Source organism: Vespa mandarinia, chromosome 4 (assembly GCF_050613455.1).
Source record: "Vespa mandarinia isolate Hongniang chromosome 4, ASM5061345v1, whole genome shotgun sequence".
Classification (NCBI taxonomy): Eukaryota; Metazoa; Arthropoda; class Insecta; order Hymenoptera; family Vespidae; genus Vespa; species Vespa mandarinia.
The window spans coordinates 5,067,000-5,090,000 of record NC_140813.1 but is presented as its reverse complement, the minus strand read 5'-3'; the positions used below and the strand labels follow the sequence as shown (position 1 = coordinate 5,090,000).

The 23,001-nt window shown below is 31.4% G+C and overlaps 1 protein-coding gene across 10 annotated transcripts in view; it reads left to right on the top strand.

Moving 5' to 3' along the window:
* LOC118445846 (uncharacterized) overlaps positions 1–23,001 on the top strand; it is a 55,982-nt gene that overhangs the window by 1,608 nt on the left and 31,373 nt on the right. The window contains exons 1-2 of one of the 10 annotated variants that reach the window (XM_085656702.1): positions 5,092–5,635; positions 6,215–6,425. The exons of 5 other annotated variants lie outside the window; for them this stretch is intronic. Coding sequence is in view for 1 of the 5 variants with exons in the window: in XM_035875834.2 (XP_035731727.2) it covers positions 8,627–8,663 (37 nt within the window). In the remaining 4 variants the exon portion in view is untranslated. Of the gene's footprint in view, positions 1–5,090; positions 5,636–6,214; positions 6,426–8,599; positions 8,664–14,672; positions 14,820–15,390; positions 16,557–16,954; positions 17,117–23,001 lie in introns of those variants that run through there. 4 more of the 10 variants (XM_035875842.2, XM_035875837.2, XM_035875841.2 and 1 more) reach the window with 4 other exon arrangements.

Below are 23,001 nucleotides of genomic sequence, written 5' to 3'. Positions count from 1 at the left end.
AATTTTTTCTCGTTTACGAGAATGTTCTACATTTAATATGTAATAGTATTTGAGAATTATTGAAAAAGTTTTCTTAGAAAAGAACAAATGTAAGAAAGAAGAAGAACGGTGAGTTTTTAACTAATAAATTTCGCTCGTCTATTCGGTTACCTTCGTCGCTGTCGTAGTCTCGGAATACGTTTGAATTTTATCGGTTTGAACGATCGTCCAGGGTCGCCATTATTTCTATTTAAACACTTGTTCGCTGCGTCACTTGTCCCTTGAGTCACTCAATCGCTCGTCACGATTGACGTTAAAATGCAAGTGATCTCCTTCCTCATTGAATTTTGCTATTTTTTTTTTTTTTTTTTTTTTTTTTTATTATTTTCTTCGTCATTTTTTAAAATATTACGTTAGACTTTTGCGATGATCATTTAACTCGAGAGGGCAATTTTCTTATCTCCTTTTTACATCCTATTTAAAATAGATATTTTATGAAAATAGACTGAGATCAAATAGTACGAAGTACGTTTCATAAAGTTCGTCAAGTTCCTCGATTATGTGACTCACTAATTTGTACTTCGACCCGAATCTGTTTACCAGCATTCATTCCCCTTTCAAAATCTCTCTCGAAAATAAATATCTTTTCTTTAAAGAAATCGTTTGAAATTCTTTCGAAATTCATATATTTCATCTAGCCAGTTACATTATCGTTATATTTGCAAACGATGTAAAATTCCTTCCTTTCGACTAATATATTAGAGCAAAAATAATGATCGAGTTATTAGACGAAAATTTCCGAATTTAGGTGAAGTTCGAAACCTTTATCGCATTCTCAGTCAGAAATGTTCTCGTATGAACGTTGTATCTTATAATGATTCTTACGTAAAGAAGAGGTGAGAGTGCACGATGTCGGGTCGTCCGAGAGAAACATTTTTTTTTATGTATATATATATATATATACAGTTTTCGTTAGACGATAAAAGCAAGAAATTAATAAAAATTTTACTATTAGATAATGAAAAAAAAAAAAAAAAAAAAAAGAAAAAAAAACACAGAAAAGAAAAGTAGAAAAATAAGGAAACTTTGATTCTCCTTAGATCTTGTCTAAATTTTCTAATTACTGTCACAATGATCGTTTTAAAAGTCTAACGAAAGTTTTCAAAAAATATTTCAACTTAAGTATCGTCACACTTTCTCCTGTCAATTAAGAAATCCCAATAATCTTAAAATTGTTTTCTCATCGCGCTTTAATAGAAAAAGAATATATTTCGTTTTTAACATGTATTATATTTTCTCCATGAAAAAGAAAAAGAAGTATTAGATTTAATGGATGTATTTACACACACACACACACACACACACACACATTTATACACACACACACACACAAACAGTCGAGCAGTCTATTCTGAGGTCAGGCTGAAGCAAAGGAGTCAAAGTTCACGTAAATAAATGTACATTAATTCATCGGCATCTTTCTATCTCTTTGAATCTTTCTTTTCATTTAATGGATCCGTTCGTTCTAAGTTTCTTTTATATCGCGTCATAGTATAGAGAATTAATTTTTAAATTCATAAGCGAAAATTATGATGACGGAAAGGGATGGGGGATGGTAGAAGGCACGTAAAGAATTCCCTTGGATTTCATTGATAAAATGAATTTTTGATATACGTCGACATAATCATTGTTAATATTATTGTCATCGATTGGTTTTCGCTCGTTTACTTTATCGTATTTCTTTTCGCGCATATTACTATTGTAAGTTTTGAAGGATATTTTTTTTTTTTCTTTTTTTTTCTCCAAAAAGGCTAACCGTTATTTCCTCGAACGTAGACCACATCCGTCAAAAGTAATTTAAACATTGTTCTCTCGTCGACAATTCATTATTGTCGTTGCATTCATCGCACTGATATTTAGATGAAAATATTTCTCATTTTCTTTTCTTTTTTTTTTTTTTTTTTTTTTTTTTTTCTCTCTTAAAGAAACAGAAATGTTATTTGCAAGATATCACGTAAAACTAAACGTTAGAAGAATAAATGTTAATGATTTATATATCTTGTAATTATCGATCTCGTAATTGGCCTATGCAGATGACGTATTATCTCTGTCGCTTTACATCATTATACAGCTTCCAAAGATATCGTTGAGTGTCGTTACCCTTTATCTATCTTTTTCGCGGTATCTTCCTTGCAGAGTAAGATTAACCGCAAAAGTGTTCTAATCTAATAATATGGCGACGGATTTGACTCTCATTAGACGTAATATGAATCATATTCGTTGAACGTTTTATTATCGATGATATGTCTTATTACATTCGTAAAAATTTTCTTTTCGAGGATTTTCTTAAGTTATTAACGATGTCCTTTTTATATATGTCACATATTAAAAATTATCTAAGACAAGACAAGACAAGACAAGACAAGAACAAACCGTCTGTTCGTGATTAGAATTTTTTGAATGGAGAATATGTATGATAACGAGAATGATAAAATTCCAATGTAATCTTTAATATGTTTTAACTTCATTTATTTATTTATTTCTTTTTTTTTATGCGGTTTTTTTTTTCAATCACATTAATATCATCTCGATCGTCTTTATGTTAAACGAAATCTACTCGAGTCTTTATCAGCGTACCATAGATATTATGTAATATATTTATTTCTAAGAGAAAGATCTTTGCTTGCAAGTAAATATGTGATTGCTCTTGTTTTTTTTTTTCTTTCTAATCTATATCTCTCATTCTCTTTCTCTTTGGATTTCTTTATCTCGATTATTTCTTACAATCGACATTTCTAGACAAGAAGAGAATGATATAGCAATAGTGACGTTTAATTGCAACCTTTCAGAGATATGTATGTAACCGCCGGATCCAAGTCCAATCGCGCCTTATCAGCATGTTCTTTATTTTTGTATTTTTTTATTTTTGTATTTTTTTATTTTTGTATTTTTTTTTTGTATTCCTTTTTATTCTTTTTTATTTATTTATTCTTTTATTTTATTTTTTTTAATTTTTTTTTTGTTTTTTTACAACAGCTTTTCTTGTATCGGCAAAATATATACATTCAAATACTCATGTGCATCGAATTAAGAAATCATAATATTTTGTTGTTTCATTTTATTTTATTTTATTTTATTTTTTTTTTTTTAGCGAAAAAAAATATATTTACTAAATTTAAATACCTGAAGGATATTTTGTCTTCGTATTAAACGAGTTATATGTGATAGAGCATGAGATACTCGAAAATGGCGGCAACACGGTGAAAGGCGAATGGTTCGTTAAGAAGAATTGAGCTCTTCCTACCGTATACGCTCCGCCTTCCGTTAAATCCGATCCAAGATAGATCATTTTTAAATCGACCTTTTTACTAGATCGTAATAATCTCTCTTTTTCTTCCTTTTTTTTTTCTTTTTTTTCTTTTTTTTCTTTTTTTTCTTTTTTTTCTTTTTTTTCTTCTTTCCTTAGAACACACGCCATAACGTCACGAAGTATAAATACATGTTTGTAGTATAACATGTTAGAAGTATAATTCTTTTTTTTTTATGGATTAAAATAATTCGTTCTCATCGACAACGCACATGTACAAACTTCAATGATCTTCGTGTTTGAATTCAAGGCCATGTCAATCATAGACGCTCTTTTATAATTGTAAAACCTTGAAATTTATAATGTTAACTTTTGCGATGATGTCAATATCGTTATATCGATAGAACTCGTCACTTTACTTTCCCTTTCTCAAGATTTTCCATTCGTACCTTATATCCAGTTTAAATTTTCTTGGAATTCATCTTCTACAAAGTGTTTCTCGTCACGAACTTGTCGTCGTCTTCTTTTTCTTTTTTTTTTCTCTTTTTCTTTCTCTCTTTCTCTCTCTCTTTCTTTCTTTCTTTCCTTCCTTCTTTCTTTTTTACTTTCTTAAAGAGCACCCGTTTTCTCTTTATCTCAGACTTGTGAGTTATATGTCTGGATCCCAAGAAGGATTCTGTAATACTGAAGAAAGGTAGATAGCTAGGTCCTCCCTACAAGCATACTTTTCTTCAAAAAAAAAAAAAAAAAAAAAAAAAAAGAAAAAAAAAAAAAAAAAAAAAGAGAAAAAAAAGGCGTTTCTTTAGGTAAAATAGAAGAGATTCGAATTCAAAGATAAGAAAAGTACGTCGTCATTGAAATATAAGTACAATAAGCCATAGACTTATGTAAGCCAAATAAAAATTATGCTTTAACGATGGCTGACGAATCTAGATTGCACGTAATACTCACAAATCTAACCAGCATGATTTCCTTTACGATCTTTGACATTCTCTAACGATTGATTTTTTACGCTTTACCATTACTTCTAATTCGTTAGCAATAATATTTTCTATTTTTCGATTATTGGAAATAGAATGTATTTTTTAAAAACTAATCTTTTCTTCCGTGGCAAAATAATATAATATTAATTCTCTATAATTCAGTTCTTTTTTTGTTTACACAAAAAAAATTATATAATGCTATAAAGTTATAGTATTACTTATTTTAATATAATTATACTGAAATAAGTGTAACTTATATTAATATGAAATCAAATTACAAATTCACATATATATATGTATATATATATATATATGTGACTTTGAAGTTGCATGACGTTATATAGGATTAATTATTTCGACGATATATTAAGATTACTTAATGTAGACAAAAAAAATTTTTTTGATCATTCTAATTCCCCATAGTTCGAAAATTGAATAAGCACGATTTATTGATTTATCTAATTTGAGAAACAACAATATACCGTATAGTAAACTGTGAACTTTTGCTTCTTATATCGCTTTTATTAATAATTCGCACAAACGATTTGATGCGATGTTAAAAAAATAATAGAATTAAAAAAAAGAAAAAAAGGGAAAAAGACGAAAAAAAGATATTGCAAAACGACCGTTTTTACTCGTTTCGATTATCGAGTTGCATTTAATTTTGTATAATTATTTTATAAAACAAATGACACTTGTTCACGTAAATTTACCAATATGTACGACGATTCTCTCGAGAATGTGCAGTTAGTGCATTATATTACGTCATTTCAAGTTAGTGCGCCGGTGGTCGTTTGTTTTCGAGTTTCCTGAAACGGTTCTCTCTCGGTCGGTGCAACTACAAAAAAAAAAAGAAGAAAAAACAAGGAAAAAAAAAGAAACAAAAAGAAAAAGAAACAACACGTTGGAACATACTGCATCGGTGCAGTGCTGCTACGTTCGTGGCTGAGTGTGCTTACTTCCTATGTACCGGGTGTCCCATCGCGAAAATCTTCGATATTATCCCATAAATCGTATAAACCGAATATAATGATAAACAAAATTACACTTTCGAAAATATTTTTTTTAACATAAATTAATTTTTCCTATCATTTCAATTCATTTTATTTCGCTATTTGTTTTCTTTTTTGTTTTTTTCTTTCGTTCTATTTCTCCTTCATCGGTAGGAATTGTTACGTGATAAAAAAAGAAAGAAAAGAAAAAAGCGCGAATTAACGACGTCACGAAATACGTGGTGTTTTTTCGTTCAAGGCTATCGAACAAGCCTACTTAACGACTCGCACATTCGTTCGCGTAACGAAGAAACGTTCAAGCATTTCGTAAACAATTCGTAGCATCGTCCAACCTGACTTCCAGGGATTTGAACGTAAGTATAGGAACATACATACATACATACATACATACATACATACATACATACATACATACATACATACATAGATACATACATAGATACATACATACATTCATACATAGATACATACATACAAATATCATACATACATATATCATACATACATATATCATACATACATACATGTATATATACATATGCATATGTATGTGGTGCAACAATATATATGTACACAGAATTTGTCATGTAAAATTAAAAAATGAAATTTAAGATGATAGCATGTAATATTAAAAAAAACTTAACGCACAATTTTTACAATCTTATCGTATTTATCGTCGCTCACAGACAATCGTAGAAGAGAAAACACTCGAGAAAGAGTTATAAATCAACACCGATTTTTCTTTTTTCTATTTTCCTTTTTCTCTTTTTTCTTTTCTTTTTTTTTTCTTTTCTTGTTTTTTTCTTTTTTCTTTTTCTTTTTTCTTTTACACACACGATCTTATTTATTACTCCGTTTTAAACGTCAACAATTTCGAGAGGTTATAAACCGAATGGTCTCGTTCTCTCTTTTCTTTCTTTTTTATGGCGTAGGTGAGAGAAAAAAAAAGGACACAGAGAGAAAGAGACTGTTAAAAGGAGAAAGGTACTTCATGGAGCGGTCCGTTGGTGTACTGAGCCGGAGGCAGCTCTCGCGGCGACTGATTTCACGAAATACCGAGTGATAATGCGCACCAATACCGTCGACACGATATCTGGCATATGCACCGTCTTGTTCTATCTTGGTAGCCCGTTAAGCGAAATGGTATGTGCCTTTCTATCGACCGGTACACACCGATATGACTTATCTCACGACATATAGGGTATACTACAATAATATGTGTGCTCATAACTTCAGGGATGGATTTAGCACGTGCATGTAAAAAAACGTACATTTACATTAACCTTGTTATATTTTATTTGACATTTTTTTTACACTTTAAAATTATCATTTTTTTTTTTTTTTTTTTTTTTCATTCAATCAATTAGTATAGTTAATCTAATTAAGGAGTTATTAAATTTTTATTTTATTATTTTTTATTTTATATTATTTCATTTTTATTTTTCACATAATATTAACAATATTCTAAAAGATTTTGTATATATCAAAAGATATAAATTTAAAGATTATTTCAATAGTTTCTTCATATAATTTCTCTTAATAGAGTCTATACAGAAGAATCGTACGTGCGAATCTGTGTTGTTTGTTTTCTTTTAACCTATTTAACATTGGAGTTAATATTATATTATGTATATTATGGTACACCTCGTATATACGTAGATCAGTAAGCCTTCGACTCTCGTTTCATACACACCACGAAGAGCTCGGTTAATTAATTTGCCCTTCGGGCGTACGATGAATCGATCTCGTTGTCTTATTCCTTTATAACATCAAATTGTAATGATCAGAATAATATTCGTTGAGTGCCGGTTATGAATTTTTTTCGTTGGAAGTATCTTTCGCTAAAACTCATTTCGAATTACACGAGTAATATTTGTCCCTTCCTAGGATTTATAACGATTAATATCGGAAAAAAAAATCGTGAAGTGCTCTACCAGTGCTCTATTATGATCTTTCGTAATTTAAATTATAATAATCTTTTAGTCTTAAAAATCGTTAAATCACAAATGTCATCGTTGAAGTAATTCATCCATCATAAAAAATTAATTACCTTTTAGTATCACATTGATTTAATTCATTTTTTATATTCGATTTTATGATTAAAGACAGATTTGTTAATTGTACTATACACGAAGTAAATATGTATGCGAAAAGGCGTCACTTTTCAAGGAAGGATTCGATGGTTAAGCCTAATGAAACTCACATGAATGCTGCGTCTTATCATATAGATAAGAATCTTCGGGTTCTGACATCCGATGCGGCTCCCCATACCGATTCTTAACGTGTGTTTACATACGGATCGTGTATTCGATTACGATTGAAATGCATTTCACGCGAACGATGCGTTAGAATTCAAAAGAGAAAAGTGCTTTGTAATTATTTCGTCTTTTTTTTTTATATCTCTTTTTTTCATTGTGATAGAAAAAGAAAAAAAAATTATTTTATATATATATATATATACATATATTTATTTATTTATTTATTTCCTCAGATATTTATTATTTTCGAATAGGCAAAATTTTGTCTCGATTTGTTTAATTTAAATTTTATTTAATTTCGAGCGTTAAATCTTAAAGGATCAAAAATATATCTTATCCCTTTGTACATTTACATATGTAACTTTAATAAGAACAACAAAGTTATATTTATTATTATTATTATTATTATTATATATATATATATATATATATATATATGTATGTGTGTGTGTGTGTGTATATATATATATATACGCATAGAAATATAAGTTGAGAGTCACTGTTGGCACACAACTAGTTCAGATAAGGTATCGCTCCCAGTGGTCGGTCCGCGATAGCGTTTCGCAGTGCGATCCAACGTAAAACGCATCGCATCGCGTTTACTGTTCCCTAGTAACGTTGTGTCCCCATATACATGGACACACAGAGACATGTATAATATACAAGTGTATATGTGCGTGGGCGGAATTCGAGGAGTTTCAAGCTACGTCGGTTTTAATAACGACTATCAAACGTCTTTTAAAACGTTCAAATGAATATCAATGTATTTTTCTTATTTCGAGTCTTTCTTCTTTTTCTTTTTTTTTTTTTTTTTTTTTTGTTACAAATCTTCGATCGATAAAAATGATAATGATAGATGTGATCATAATTACGATCATTAGTTCGATCGCAAAGTTATATTAATTATAATTCCAAAGTAATTTCCATTGTTATTTTTCTTATATGAAAAAAAAAACAAGTGTTTCGCATTATCATATATATATATATGTATATATATATATGATTTGAAGATCATTTGAATCTAGGAGACAAAGAGAAGAAGAATTAAGTCGTAATAATTGAAATGCTTGAATCGTCGTCTGCATTATGATATCATCGATATGGTCCTTTCATCAATTACCAGGTGCGTACGTACGCGTAGTATGAGTGAGTAGTAAGCGTGTATCATGAACGTAGCACGAATCGTTGCGATAGAGTAATCTTCTTGCGAGCAAAGAGATTAGTCAAGGACGTGGAGATAAACTTCAGCATTGTTACCACCTCCACCTTGCACCAGACTCACTCTCTTTCTTGTTTCTTTTTTTTTCTTTTTTTTTTCTTTTTTTGATCAAATCGTCTCTCCTTTTCCCTTTTCATTTTCTTTTTTTCGATTTCTCATTTTGTCTTCTTTCTTCTCTCCCACTCCTCTCTTTCTTTCTCTCTCTTTCTCCTTTCTTCTTTCTATCATTGACAATTGGTTAACGTTAACGATTAGATAGGTATAGACAAATCGAATTCTTTGGAAATTTTCATCTAATCCAGATCATAATCTATCTAATCGATATCGCTTTATCATTCCCATGGTTCATTGACTTTATAATTATCATGATTATGATCATTAATGCGATTATAATTGTATACAATGACAAATTTATACCAAGAAGTCGTTATATGTCATTAATACAATTTTTTCTTTTTTTTTTTTTTCCTTTTTTTTTTCTTTCTTTCTTACTTTACAAATAATCGCGCAGACATTATCGTTTAAAAGATGTCGATTTTTAAAGAAAATCTTGCAGAAGTAACACCTGGTGTATTCAAGTTTTTACGGAGATTGTCTGACACATGGGGATGACAGTGTAAGCTCTTTCCAAACTATACCAACATTTTCTTCGTTTTTTCCCTCTCTCTCTCTCTCTTTCTCTCTCTCTCTCTCTCTCTTTCTCTTTCTTTCTTTCTTATTCTCCTTCGTTGGTGGATAGACAGCTGAACAGGCAATGTATATGTCCATCCGCTCGTCGTAGTCATAAGTTCGTGGGCAGTGATAAGAGAGGGTAAAAAGAGGCGGTTATTTTCCCAGGCGGAGGTAGAACGGAAACGACTGCGTAGTCTCTCTCTCTCTCTCTCTCTCTCTCCTCTCTCCTCACTCCTCACTCCCGCTCTTTCGTATTTTATACGGTTGGCAGCCCTTCCAAGCGACTCCTATATACACTTCTATTTTATGCGGGTTTTATCGTTTATAATAATACCATGTCGTTGATGGCCCACTTGGTTTAACGAAGACAGGAAAAGTAACGGTGAAGCTCGTAGTTCATGCTAATGAGACTCTAATCGATGATTAGGCTTTAGTAACGTAGCACTTTTAACGCGTTTGTAGCATTGACGTTCATGAATATATATGTACATATATATATATATATATATATATATATATATATATATATATGTACGTACGTATGTATGTATGTATGTATGTTTGGATGTATGCATGACTTACAATTAAATTTACAATTTTTAATAATTTATGATTTATGTCCTTTATTTTTCTTTTTTCTTTTTCTTTTCTTTTTTTCTTTTTCTTTTCAGTTTCATTCTTGTTCGATTAGACGAAAAATATAGAATATTGGATTGATTCGTTTTATTTCATTAACACGTATATATTATATAATTATTGTATTTTGAAATTGGCCGATAAAAATTTTCAAGAATATTTTGATTATCGTTTGGTGGTCAAGGATAAAAGACAAATGTAATCCGAGCCACGCCTACGAAAAATAAGGGACAGTTAGTGGGAGGAGTCACTTTCCGAGGAAGTGCCGTACGCCATGGTGAAGGCATGGCGCCGTGATCGATTAGACGCGAACGATTAGGAAAAGATGATGTTGTTGAAAATATTTCTACGTTCATTGGGGAATATATCCCAAGAGATTAGAAAAGGGTTGTAAGTTGGAATGCTCAAGTGATTTCTATTAATCTCGAGTTAGTCCAATATTTTTCTTTCTTGATGATTTCTTCAAAATATTTTCTATTCATTATAATTAAAAGATCATTTTTTTTTTTTTAGTAATCATCTGTTTTTTCTCCTTTTCTTTTGTCTTTTTTAAAGAGATTATTTAAATTCAATTATTTTTTATTATAAGTTACAAATGAATGTGTGTATGTTCATGTAAGCGAAAGAGAAAGAGAGAGAGAGAGAGAGAGAGAGAGAGAGAGAGAGAGAGAGAGAGAGAGAGAGAGAAAGAGAGGATCGTGTCCCCGAGGAATCAAAGCCGCCCCGGAAAACGCCCCCAACACTTGTGTGGTTATCTACGTGTGTCGGACGTGTATGGCTTATCAAAACACATCAGAAATCGTTCTGCATGTTTTTCTCATCCTTTGGCAAACCATATTCCTTCTCATAAGGATATTGAGCTTGATCATTGTTACGGTCCATTTCATGATAATATCTATACAACCATAAATGTCTCTTGTACGAGCGCACGTTCTCGTTAAACAAATTTACGAGCTATGAAATTTCTGTTATAATTTATTTACTTCCTTTGAATTTTTCTAAATTTAGGAACATTTTCATTCGATCGAGAAACAAACATAAATGTTATCCTTTTAATATAATAATGAAGATTAGTTTTATTAGAAACTTTGGTAATTATTAATGAATTAAGGTCAAACGATACTTGTAATTTTAATTAGTTTCTATCAGTTTAGAAATGAGAGAAAAAGACAAAGAGAGATAGGGCGAGAGAGAGGGCGAGAGAAAGGGCGAGAGAGAGAGCGAGAGAGAGCGAGAGAGAGAGAGAGAGAGAGAGAGAGAGAGAGAAAAGGAGAAGATTGTATAAGGATGAGAATCACTGAGGGTAAATCGAGACAGGAGTAACAAACTGCCATGCGATATTTTATGGGTTCCATAAGGAAACGTTCGTTAGTCGCGATTGTTCCGCGTGTTAGAACGAGGTGATCGATTTGGTGGAACGATTAATAATAGGGAGAAAGTCGATCGTATTGAAATCGAACTCGAAGAAAAATCAAATTGTCTTTTTTTTTTTTTCTTTTTCTTCTCTTGTTCCTTTTTTCTTCATTCTTTTCTCGTTACGATCGTATTCTCGGTGCACTTTATTGAAATCATAATTTTTTGTTTTGTTTATACCGACGTAATTCTTACATTTTAATTTGCTTTATATTCTTTACAAAAAAAAGAAAAAAAAAAATAAAAAAAGAGAAGAAAAAAATCTGTTAAAAAAGAAACTTTTCATTCTTTTTCAAAACAATACAATAAAATTCTCCAAAAAAAAATCAAAGATTGAATGCATCTTTCGCGCTCAATATTAACTAGAGCCATCTGTGTGTAGCGAAGTGAAGATCGTAATGATCTTACAATTGATTTTATTCATATTTCATGGAATTTTGGAATTCGTTTTGTTTCTTTTTTTTTCTTTTTTTTTTTTTTTCTTTCGTTCTCTCTACAATGACATCTCCTCATGTAAAATTTCTATTTTTCCCCTTGGTACATACAGAGTTGTTATTATTTCATATGTTTCACGTAATAATAAATTGAAAAAAAAATTCATATAAAATACTAATTAAAATTGATCGTGTTTATTCATCGAATGCAAAAAAAAAATATTTCTCTTCCTCTCTTTGTTCTGTATTAAAAGAAAAAAAAAAAGAAAAAAAAAAAAAAAGAAAACAACAGAGGAAGAAAAAAAAAAGAAGGAAAAAAAACGGCCCCAAGATCAAATCGTTTGATGGTGAACGAGAGGAGGAAGAGTACAACCCGCAATATACCATTCATAATCCGACGTAAGAAAGCACCGTCATAAAATAATAATGAGACAAATATTTGTCGTTGTGCCCTCTTGAACGGTCGACGACTGAATGGTGGTGGTTCAATGGCTAGATGGTCCGGATGGCTGGCTAACTTGCTTGCAAGTTGGTCGTCTTAAGTTCTTGGGTATTCGGCTTCTTATACTTCTTCAAGGAATACAGACATACACATGAATACACTGAGAATAAGTTAGAGAGAGATTGAGAAAGAGAGTGAGAGAAAGAGAAATCTAGACTGCATGGCACCAAGAAATTCTTTAGCTTGTGTATATGTAGCTTTGTTTCAATTAATCTCATCGGTATTCCCTAGAAGGATTCACAATTTGTGGTCAGAAACAATGAACAACGAGTCTATATGAAATTAATCGCACTAACGGAAAAATATAGAGCGACGATGACGTCTTCATGGGTATTACGATTTATTCATTTTTTTTTCTCTCTCTCTCTCTCTCTTGCTCTCGTTCTCTCTTTCTCTGTCTCTCTTTGTTTCTTCTCTTTTTCCGGGAAAAGAGGAAAAAGAATAAGAAAACGAAAGAAAAAAAGAAATAAATAAAGAACAAGGAATAATGACTAAGTCAGTTAGCTTTGTCGAAAGTCACTAATGATATTTTAATTGATCATCGTGACGTGTATCTATCGAGCTGTTTTTTCTTTTGTTTTTTCTTTTTTTTTTTTCTTTTCCTTTTTTTTTTTTTTTTTTCTCTCTCTATTATCCATAACGGTTTGGACCGTTATGTTCTGTTTATTATTAATTCGATTGCGAGAGAACTTGCGACAAATAAAATTATCTGCCAGTAAATTTCACCGAGCGTTTTACTTTATCTCTAAGTCTCTCGATTGCGGAAGACTCGTTTCGCCCGTCTCGAGGACAACGACACCGTATAATGATAATGAGCAGAACGACTAATTGTTATGGTTTCGACGGCTTGTCCACCCTCTCTTTCTCTCTCTCTCTCTCTCTCTCTCTCTCTTTCTTTTTTCATTTCTTTTTTCCCACCTTGCAAAGAAGTAACGCATCGTGAATACTAGACGAGACTCGTTTGACAAGATCCATGTATACCAATCTTGAAAATGAGAACGATAAATAATTTCCGTTCGTGTAAACGTGCTCGTATTTATTATAACAAATAAAAATAGCTATAAATTAATCGAGAAAAGATCTTATGGCTTTTCAAAAGAATACAAATGATTTCGAAATCGATTGATTTCTAAAACAACGAACAGACATTTATTTTTATATATTTATTGATTTATCATCTCAATTATTGCACTTTTATTGTTTATTCGTTAGAAACAATTCATTTTTGTTTATTCGAACATGTTTCTCTCAGTTCTCTCTCTCTCTCTCTCTCTGTCTCTCTCTCTCTCTCTCCTTTTCTCTCGTTTTTCTATTTTTTTTTCTTTTTTTTTTTTTTTTTTAAATTAGATTTTGTTATCGCCCTGGGCCAGGAGTCCAGCAACAAAACCGGATGTCCGCCCGCGCAGGATATGACGTCAGACGTGCTGCCAGCAAGGCTAGCACGTAAACTTACCCGCCTGCTTGTACACTGCAAACATTTTTCCTCTATGTAACGTCTCTCTTTATTCCATTTCGTTTCTTTCTTTTTTATTTTTATTCTTCAAAAATATTCCATTGTTATTTTCAACGTAAGTTTATTCTTTATTGATACAAATATTTATCGGTTTTAATTAGGATTTAAGGGATTATTAAAAATTAAACACTTTATATACATGAATGAACATATATATATATATATATATATATATATATATATATATATATATATATTTACAGATTGAGTCATAAATTCCTAGATGATTATAAAAATCAATTACGTCTTTTTGAGATATTTCAATTTTATATTGTAAATTGTAAAAATGTTCTAAGGGTTGTATTTTTATAATCTGAAAAAAAATTTCTCTAAGAGCAAAAGAGTTTCATAAAAGAGTAATTGATTTTTATAATCATTTAGGAACTTCTGCTCGATATATTTTGAACGATTTATTTTAAAAATAACTTAAGGATTTTTGGCTTACCCTGTATTTACATATATATATAAATAGGTCTTACATGTACGGTTATTTCAAAGAAAAATCGAAAGTAACACGTTCGGTACTCTCGAAAGATCTCGTTTGCTTTTCAAGGAGATTTTCAAAGGACTTCATCTTCTCTGGAAAAGGTGTTAAGCCTTTCGTACATACAAACACGAGAAATTGTGTTTAAAAGAAAGCAGAGAGGTACTTTGAAGGATCGGCCAAAAGTAGAGGAAGAGAAAGAGGACTCGCTCTTGTTTCTTGGTTTTCTGAGTTTAAAGGGAATATTATTTGTTTGCAGTGACGGGTGTCGGGTGGTTTTTGGTGCCGATTTGACACGAGGCCAACGTCGAAAAGCCGCAGGAATAACAAGGACATCTCGATGAGTCTAAAAGTCAAGTTTATTCTAAATGAAAGCTCGTGAAACGAGTTTACGGCACAGTTCGAGGTTTCTGTTTTATTTTTCTTTTCGTTAGGTGATTATTAAGAAAGTGTCGATTCGCATTTAATTCAGTTTCAACACGTAGCACAATTCTATTTCTAATGAATAAGATAAGATATCGAGCCTTTCGTATTTTTTCTTCTGAGACAATGAGTAAAACCCTAATTAGATAACCCTGATGTATCATAATAACGTATGATTTTAAATCCACGTTATGTTACATATACGTGCCATTATGATGTTTCTTACAAGATCATTGTGATAATGGAATAAGAATAACTGATTCATTCAACTTAATCGCTATAAAACATTTTTTATTGTTTTATAAGAAGAACACGTTTACACGAATATCTTTAAAGAATGATTTTCATAATATTCATGAACATTATTCCTTTGATCCATGATCAATATTCTAAAGTATCAAAAAAAAAGAAAAAAGAAAAAGAAAAATTTCATAGATCATTTCGGTATTACCCTTTTTTTTTTGTTCTTTTTCTTTTTCCATTTTTTGGTTCTTTGGACACAGTTCTCGTGACATTTAGTAAAAGAGAGAGAGCGAGAGAGAGAGAGCGAGAGAGAGAGAGAGAGAGAGAGAGAGAGAGAAAGCGTAAATTTATATGAAATATTGTAATAAGTAGGGGAAATAACTAATAAGGAGTTGCGTTTCAACGGTCCAGCTGTGCCGAATCGTTGAATCCTCGAAATCTCAAGAGTCTTCTACGACTTAATATACCCATTATACTGTACACGTGAATATTTATTGGTTTTACGTACCGTTCACGACCTACGACCCACCGACGACTGATTTACTGCTCTACTACTTTTTCGTTCCATAACTGAGCCACTCTCCTACTCTATTTTTCTTTCATTTCTTTTTTTTTTTCTTTTTCTTTTTCGTCTACGAGTAGAAATGAAGTTACGCACGACTTAGAAAATATCGATAAATGGATGGACCCTCGAGGTTGTTAAGGAATGAGAGATCAAACTCTTATTCTCCCTTTCTCTCTCTCTCTCTCTCGTTTCGAGTTGTGTGAGATCGAGTTCGGTGATTCTTCACGTCAAGACACGAAATCGAGAAACTTGTAATTGGTGTGGTCCAATGGAGGAATTGGAGCAGTGTATCGTATATCAAGATCGATTAACTCTTTTGAAAGGAAAAAAGAGAGAGAGAGAGAAAGAAAAAAAGTGAAAGGAAAATAGAGAAAAAAATCATTTAACATTATTTATGTATATTTTCCGAAAAAAAAAAAATTTACTTTCCCCTCCGTATCGAACGGTTTTCATTTACAAGAAATTGTATTTGAGCAATTGAAAAAAAAAAAAATATGATTTTGATCAAATCGATTCAATGAGATATATTTTAAGAGAAATTTTTAATGGACGATGATATTAATGAACGATAATGCAAAATCAGTGTTAAATATGATGACGGATATCTTCATTAAAGTGCTGTTATTAAGAGGCAGCTAAGGAGCCGTTAACTTTTCGTCACAGTCATCGACGAAGAGTCGGCAGATAAGAGACGTGAAAAGAGCGAATCGTTGTCGGCATTTTTCAAAGCTTTTCCAAGGCACGCGCACAAACGATGCGCCATGGGGATAGTTGGAATGGCAGAGGATTGGGGAGTGAAATGGAAACGAGAAAAAGGGACGTTAGAAGAGTCGGATGATTTGCCAGAGACACATAAGAAAACGCCTACTTCAGAGATGCAACTCGTAATCATTGGTGATAAGCCATGGTCTGGTATGGGAAATTAATTAATTTGTAAGATTAGGACAGAGAAAGAAAGAGATTAGAGTGTGTTTAGATTAAAAAAAACAAAGAAAAAAAAAACAAAGAAAAAAAAAAAAAGAAAAAAAGAAAAACAAGGAAAAAAAAGAAAGAAAAAAAACAAAGAAATATTAAGAATTCGTTTTCTATAATTTTATATATTTACAATATATATATATAATAAATATTTTTTGTTTTGTTATATGATCTTTTGATATAGAATACTATATGCAATGATTAATTAAAATAACTTTCTTATAGCGACATATTTTTTCTTTCGTTTAATTTTTCGAAAATTTTTTTAAACAAACATCTATCTCCCTTTCTCTCGTTCATATTTCTTCTACTATTCCTATAGTCTTTGAATTTAGGCTAAGGGTAGTTAAGCGTGTCTGGCCCATGTTGGATGGCGACAGCTCGTTAATAATTTTACGAGAGGGTACGATGAGGTGGCGCTTAAATTGCGGAGGGTGAATTTGAGAGGAGGGAAAAAGGAAAAAGGAAAACCTAAGCATATACGTGAACACACATATGTAAGTAGGTCTATGTCAGAGTGAATTCTTTTTTAAAATGTCCCGCTGTGTGATTTGTCCGCTTCTCGTCTTACGCCACGCTGTCTGCGTTTCGTTGTTTCGCGGCTCGTAACGGGTGATTTTTGTCAAAGAGAAATAAAAAGAAAAAAAGAGAGCGGGAAAGAGAGAAAGAGAGAGAGAGAGAGAGAGAGGGAGAAAAGAAGAACCAAAAGGAACCTGTCTACATGTTCATAAGCTTTCAAATCGTAATGTCACAGTAGGGATTCCCGAAAAAAAATGATCAGTTCTTTCGCTTTCAACTTATCTGTTTTTTCTTTTTCTTTTTCTTTTTCTTTTCTTTCTTCTTTTTATTTTTTATTCTTTCGAAATACGAGGTGTTACTACTTAACTAACGAATGATCGAACCGATTTACAATTAAATATATTAATAGAGATTTATATACGTGCCAATATTTAATATATTATATAATTGTATGTGATCTATTCGCGAAGATAAGAAATATTTGGAAATTTCTCGGGCAAACTAGAAGTATCGTTACGTAGAAAATATCGAGAGAAAAAGAAACGGAATCCTTTGTCGCTATTTCCTTCTAAAATTCGTGCTTAAAAAAAAAAAAAAAAGAGAAAAAAAAAAGAAAAAAAAAAAAGAAAAGGAAGGAAAGTAAATAGCGGACAATGTAGAAAAAGGTAGAAGGAGAAAATAATCAAGGAAAGAATGTCCATGAGCAGGAAGAAATGGCAAATATCCTTGGTACGTTCGGGGTATTCGTGAGACGCTTCCGGTTTGGTTTATGACACTATCCCTCTCACCTGGTCGGCATTGTTTCTTTCTCCAAAGCGTCGCTAATGACCCAACCGCATATTTTTTTTCTCTGTCTCTCTCTCTCTCTGTCTCTGTCTCAGTCTCTCTTTCTCTGTCTCTCTGTCTCTCTGTCCCTCTGTCTCTGTCTATGTCTCTCTTTCTCTCTTTCTCTCTCTTTCCTTCTTTCTTTTTCTCTTTCTTCTTTTTTCTCGAGCCGCTTTTAATATTTACTTTCCTTCCTTGGAATATCCTCTATGCAAGATCGTACCTATAAAGACGTGGACCATGTTTTATATGTATATGTACACATGCGCACGCACGCACGCACGCACGCACGCACGCACGCGCATACACACACACACATATACACCAATACACATATCTTTTTTTCCTCTCTCATCTTTCATTTTGGTCATACATCTCTCTTTCCTCTTTTAGTGCCGTGTTTACCTCGCAACATTCTAAAACTAGAGTGCCATATTAAACATAATGAGAATTCTCTTTATGTCACACCCAAAAGGATTCTTTTAAATATCGACTATGATGAAATAATTAGTTTATAATTAATTTCCATGACAATGGGATAAAACTCTGTTTTTTTTTTTTTCTACTCGACCTCTTTATTCCTGTAATTTATAATTTTCTTATATAAATTCTACATATCTATACAATTCATTTGATTAATTAATTATTTATTTATTTGTTTACTGTTTTTTCTTTTTCTTTTTTTCTCTCTCTCTCTCTCTCTCTCTCTTCATTTTTTCCTTTTTTTTTTTTTTTTTTTTTTCCATAACTCGATTATACCTGTCGTTAATATAATCAAACGGCAAGTCAATGTGATCGCGTTTGGATTGTTAATAATTAGCGTAGAGATTAAATAGAACGTTTTCTGTAAATCACAACGTATATTCGTAGTTCATTTATAATAAAAGACGAGAAGATAAAAGAGAGTAGAGTCTCTCGGAGATAAATGAGGGTTACTGACCCCCTTGCATTCTCTTACGTCTCTCTCTCTCTCTTACTCTCTGTCTCTCATTCTCTCACTCTCTTATTCTCTCTTTTTCTCTCTTTCATATACATATATATATACATATATATATATATGTATATATATATATATATACAACATCAACATTTCATCTCGCTTACTCTTTCTTCGTCTCTTTTCTCGCACGTTGCGAGTTTCTCTCTCTCTCTCTCTCTCTCTCTCTCTTTCTCCCTCTCTTTTTCTTTTTCTCATCTCTTCTAGAAGGCTAATGATACGATTTCTTCTCGCTCGTAAACTGTTAATTCCGTGAGGCGAGTATCTGCTGATCGATATATTACTTCTTCGTTTCAAGCTCGTTCTCTTTTTAACACTGCATAATAAATATGTATGTGTGAGTGTATGCATTTATGTATGTGTGCGTGTATATATATATATATATATATATCATAGAGTCACACTCGTTCAATGTCGAGATCGATTAATCATTCGTACTTACTTGCATGAACTCGCATGATATCTCAATATAGTACTTGGATACTTTGAAAGGATTTTTTTCTCTTTCTTCTTTTCGACATATTTCATGGAAGTTCTTCTTTTTCTTTTTTTTCGTTTTTTTTTTTTTGTTTTTTGTTTTTCTTTTTTTATTATAAAATTGTGACATACATATCGAGAACAGAAATATCATCGTGCAAGATTACGGGATCTTTCGTATTTTTTTTTTTTTTTTTTTTTTTTTTTATTTCGCTCGTTGTTCATTTAAACGAAAAATAAAAGTTACATGTGAACGTGTCAACAGTTCTGTTGGAAAAAGCACGGGTAGACGATAAAAAAACATATATAATTAGAAAAAAATAAAAAAAAAATAAAAATAAAAAGAATAAAAAAAGAAATAAAAAGAGAAGACGACACGTATGCCGGTTACACAAGTATTTTCTTTTATTACCCATTAACTTTATGATTTACTATCCTCCTTTCGTTTTCACCCTAGATCACGCTTTGAAAATTTTGAAAGACCGATTCGATATCTCAAATCATCTTCATCTTTCAGATTTATCTACGAAAGATACTGTTTAATTTTTAAACTAATAAACACGTGAATAGAAATTTGAAGAATAATTAATTTTCGATGTTGTTTCTTGTTCTTCTTTTTTTTTTTTTCTCTTAAATAATCATTTCGAATGAAATTCGCAAAATAATTAATTTGATTTATTTTTCTAAATAATCATTTCGAATAAAATTTGCGAAATTTTTTACGCAATTTATATACTACGTCTCTCTCTCTCTCTCTCTCTCTCTCTCTCTCTCTCTCTCTCTCTTTCTCCCTTTCTCACACTCTCTGGTTTATTCTTTCTCTCTCTTCTTTTCTTTCTCGTTATAAATCCAACGATAACATGTATCTGATCTATGTATCGAGATACGTTCGACTTAGTCGATATATTTGTTAAAGGAGAGTGGAGGGGAAAGGAGAAAGAAAGTCGAGCGAAGGGGAAAGAAACCGTACCGTTCAAAGGTCGAGATTAGGTCAGCACGGTCGGCCAGCATATGCCTGTCCTTCGTCTTTCCTTCTCCTTCTTCTTCATCTTATTTCTTCTTCTTCTTCTTTCTTTTTTTTTTTCTTTTTTTTTTTGCTCTTTCTTCTTCGCCACATCGTCGTCTCCGTGAAATTTCCACTGATCCTCTTGTTTTCATCTTTTTTCATTTCTCCACTCTCTTTGTTCCTGCGAAACACTGAACATGATGTATGCATATCATTGGTGACGTTCGATAAAACATTTCCGATCGTTAATTAGAATCGTTAATTAGATCGTTTGTAATCAACATTTAAATTTTATGAGTTAATCAAGTTCAAAATGTATTCGTTAGTACGATTATCGATTTTCATTTAAAATTAATTCAAATTTCATTTTCATTTAAATTAATATGCAAGTAGATATTATTTATTATTAATTATAGGTTATTAATGAAATGTTCTTTCGATTATTTTTATTATACTACTTTGCGTTATATTTCAACGTGTTGTTAAAGCTATTATTTTATTCAAATATCTTTTACAAGAATATTAGATAACTTATTTTTTTATTATATACAAATTGAATTTTTTGTTTCTATCTTTCTCTTTCTATCTTTTTCCTTTTTCTTTCTTTCTTTTTACTTTTTTTTTCTTTTTTTTTTTTTTCTTTTTTTTTTCTATCAAATTCTCATCCCCCAACCTTTCTCATTCTATCTGCACGTGCAAGTGCGAGAAACGTGTATCGTGGTCGCGTGCCGTTTCGTATCACCTTATCACAGTTATCAAGGTATTATCATCACCGAGTTATTTTAGCATGACTCCACGATGAAAGAAATTCATCGTTTAGTTCATCTTTCAAAGAGAATGCATTCGAACATCTATATATTCGTCGTTTATCATTGAACAATATTTATCTCTCTCTTTCTTTCTCTCTCTCTTCTCCCCCCCTCTCTTTCTGTCTCTTTCTAATTATTCCTTAATATTTTATTATAAAAATGATATCATCGATGAACGCTTCGCTCATTTTATATTTGATTAGAGAAAGAAAAATATTTTCTCACGATGATGACGATGATAAGTTTTTGTAGGGGGGGAGGGAAAAAAAGAAAAAAGAGAAAAAGAAAAAAGAGGAAAGAAGAAAAAAAAAAAAAAGAAAAAGACGAGACAGTTTCTCATCTTTTGCATTTTTGGGATGCACGTGATGCACGTAGGCCCGACGTATCCTGACGTTGTATTCCTAAGAAGCAGAAACGTAAGCACACGTTTCTCGGATGTACACCCTCTCTCTAAGGGGTGTTTGCACATTTTATGACGGCAACACAGACTGTCCCACAACCATCTTCGGAGCTCGTGCCCTTCCTTCTCTATGTTGAAGGAACCGTCCACATGGCAAACAAGGGTTCTCCCTTCCAAATTTTTTCCTTTTTCTTTTTTCTTTTTCTTTCTTTCTTTCTTTCTTTCTTTCTTCTCCCCATCCTCCCTTTATTCTCTTTATTCCCTTGCATTTCTTACTCTTGTAGTTGTCTAATTCGTAACTTACAGTTAGAATAGATCAGAATAAAATTATTTGATTGTGGACAAAATATAGATTTATTTTGTAGTAAATTAAAAAATTCGATTTTTAGAATAAATTGTACGTTCGATCGATGAAATTATTAAAATTGATCGATTGGAATATTATGGAATGATATAAATTTGTTTTATTATGATCTAAAAAAAGCTATAGATTTTTTAAAAACAAATTTAGATCTTTCACTGATGATATTCTTTTAATTAGATTAGAAGTGCATACGTTTTTTTTTTATTAAATAAATTACAAAAAAAAAAAAAAAGAAATATATAGATCTATATAGATCTATATATAGACTTTTATATAATAAATAAAAGTTCGAGCTTAGAAAAGATTAAATTCTAATCGATATAGGAATAGATCGATGATCATTTGATTAGATGTTTAATAAAAGATAGATTCGTTAGATTTAATAAAATCGAGAGAATCTTTTGATATGCAATATGCAGATATAATAAGTTTACCAGGTTGTTATTAAAAAAAAAAAAGAAAAAAAGAAAAAAGAAAAAAAGGGGGAGAAGAACATAATAAACATATCTCAAAGATCAGCAAATCGTGTCACGGAAAATCTATTACATTGGACTGTCAACGACTCGAGAAAGAACCAGATTAGCTGGTATCTTGAGCGTGGTATGAATGGGCCCCGCTCGTGATTATACTATCTTCTATTACTACTCGCTCGGTCGAGCTATCGTAGCCATTCCTCTCGTAGTACACCAGCCATCGTAACACTCGTACACACCGCGACGACGTTCTTACGTTTACACGCTAACTGATTGCGGTAGCATCTCCTGTTAAGAGCTAACTAATCTTTGTACTAACCTAATCTATGTGAATGATTATTTTAAAAGAGAATTATATATCAATGATGACCAATCAGGATACGTTTATATTAGAATCTCTTTTGTCAATTTGTTGAATCTATTTTTCTTTGATTCGATTTAGATTAATGACGGTTTTTTCTTTTTTTTTCATTAGATACAAAATGAAATATTCGACGAATTGATGAGAAAGA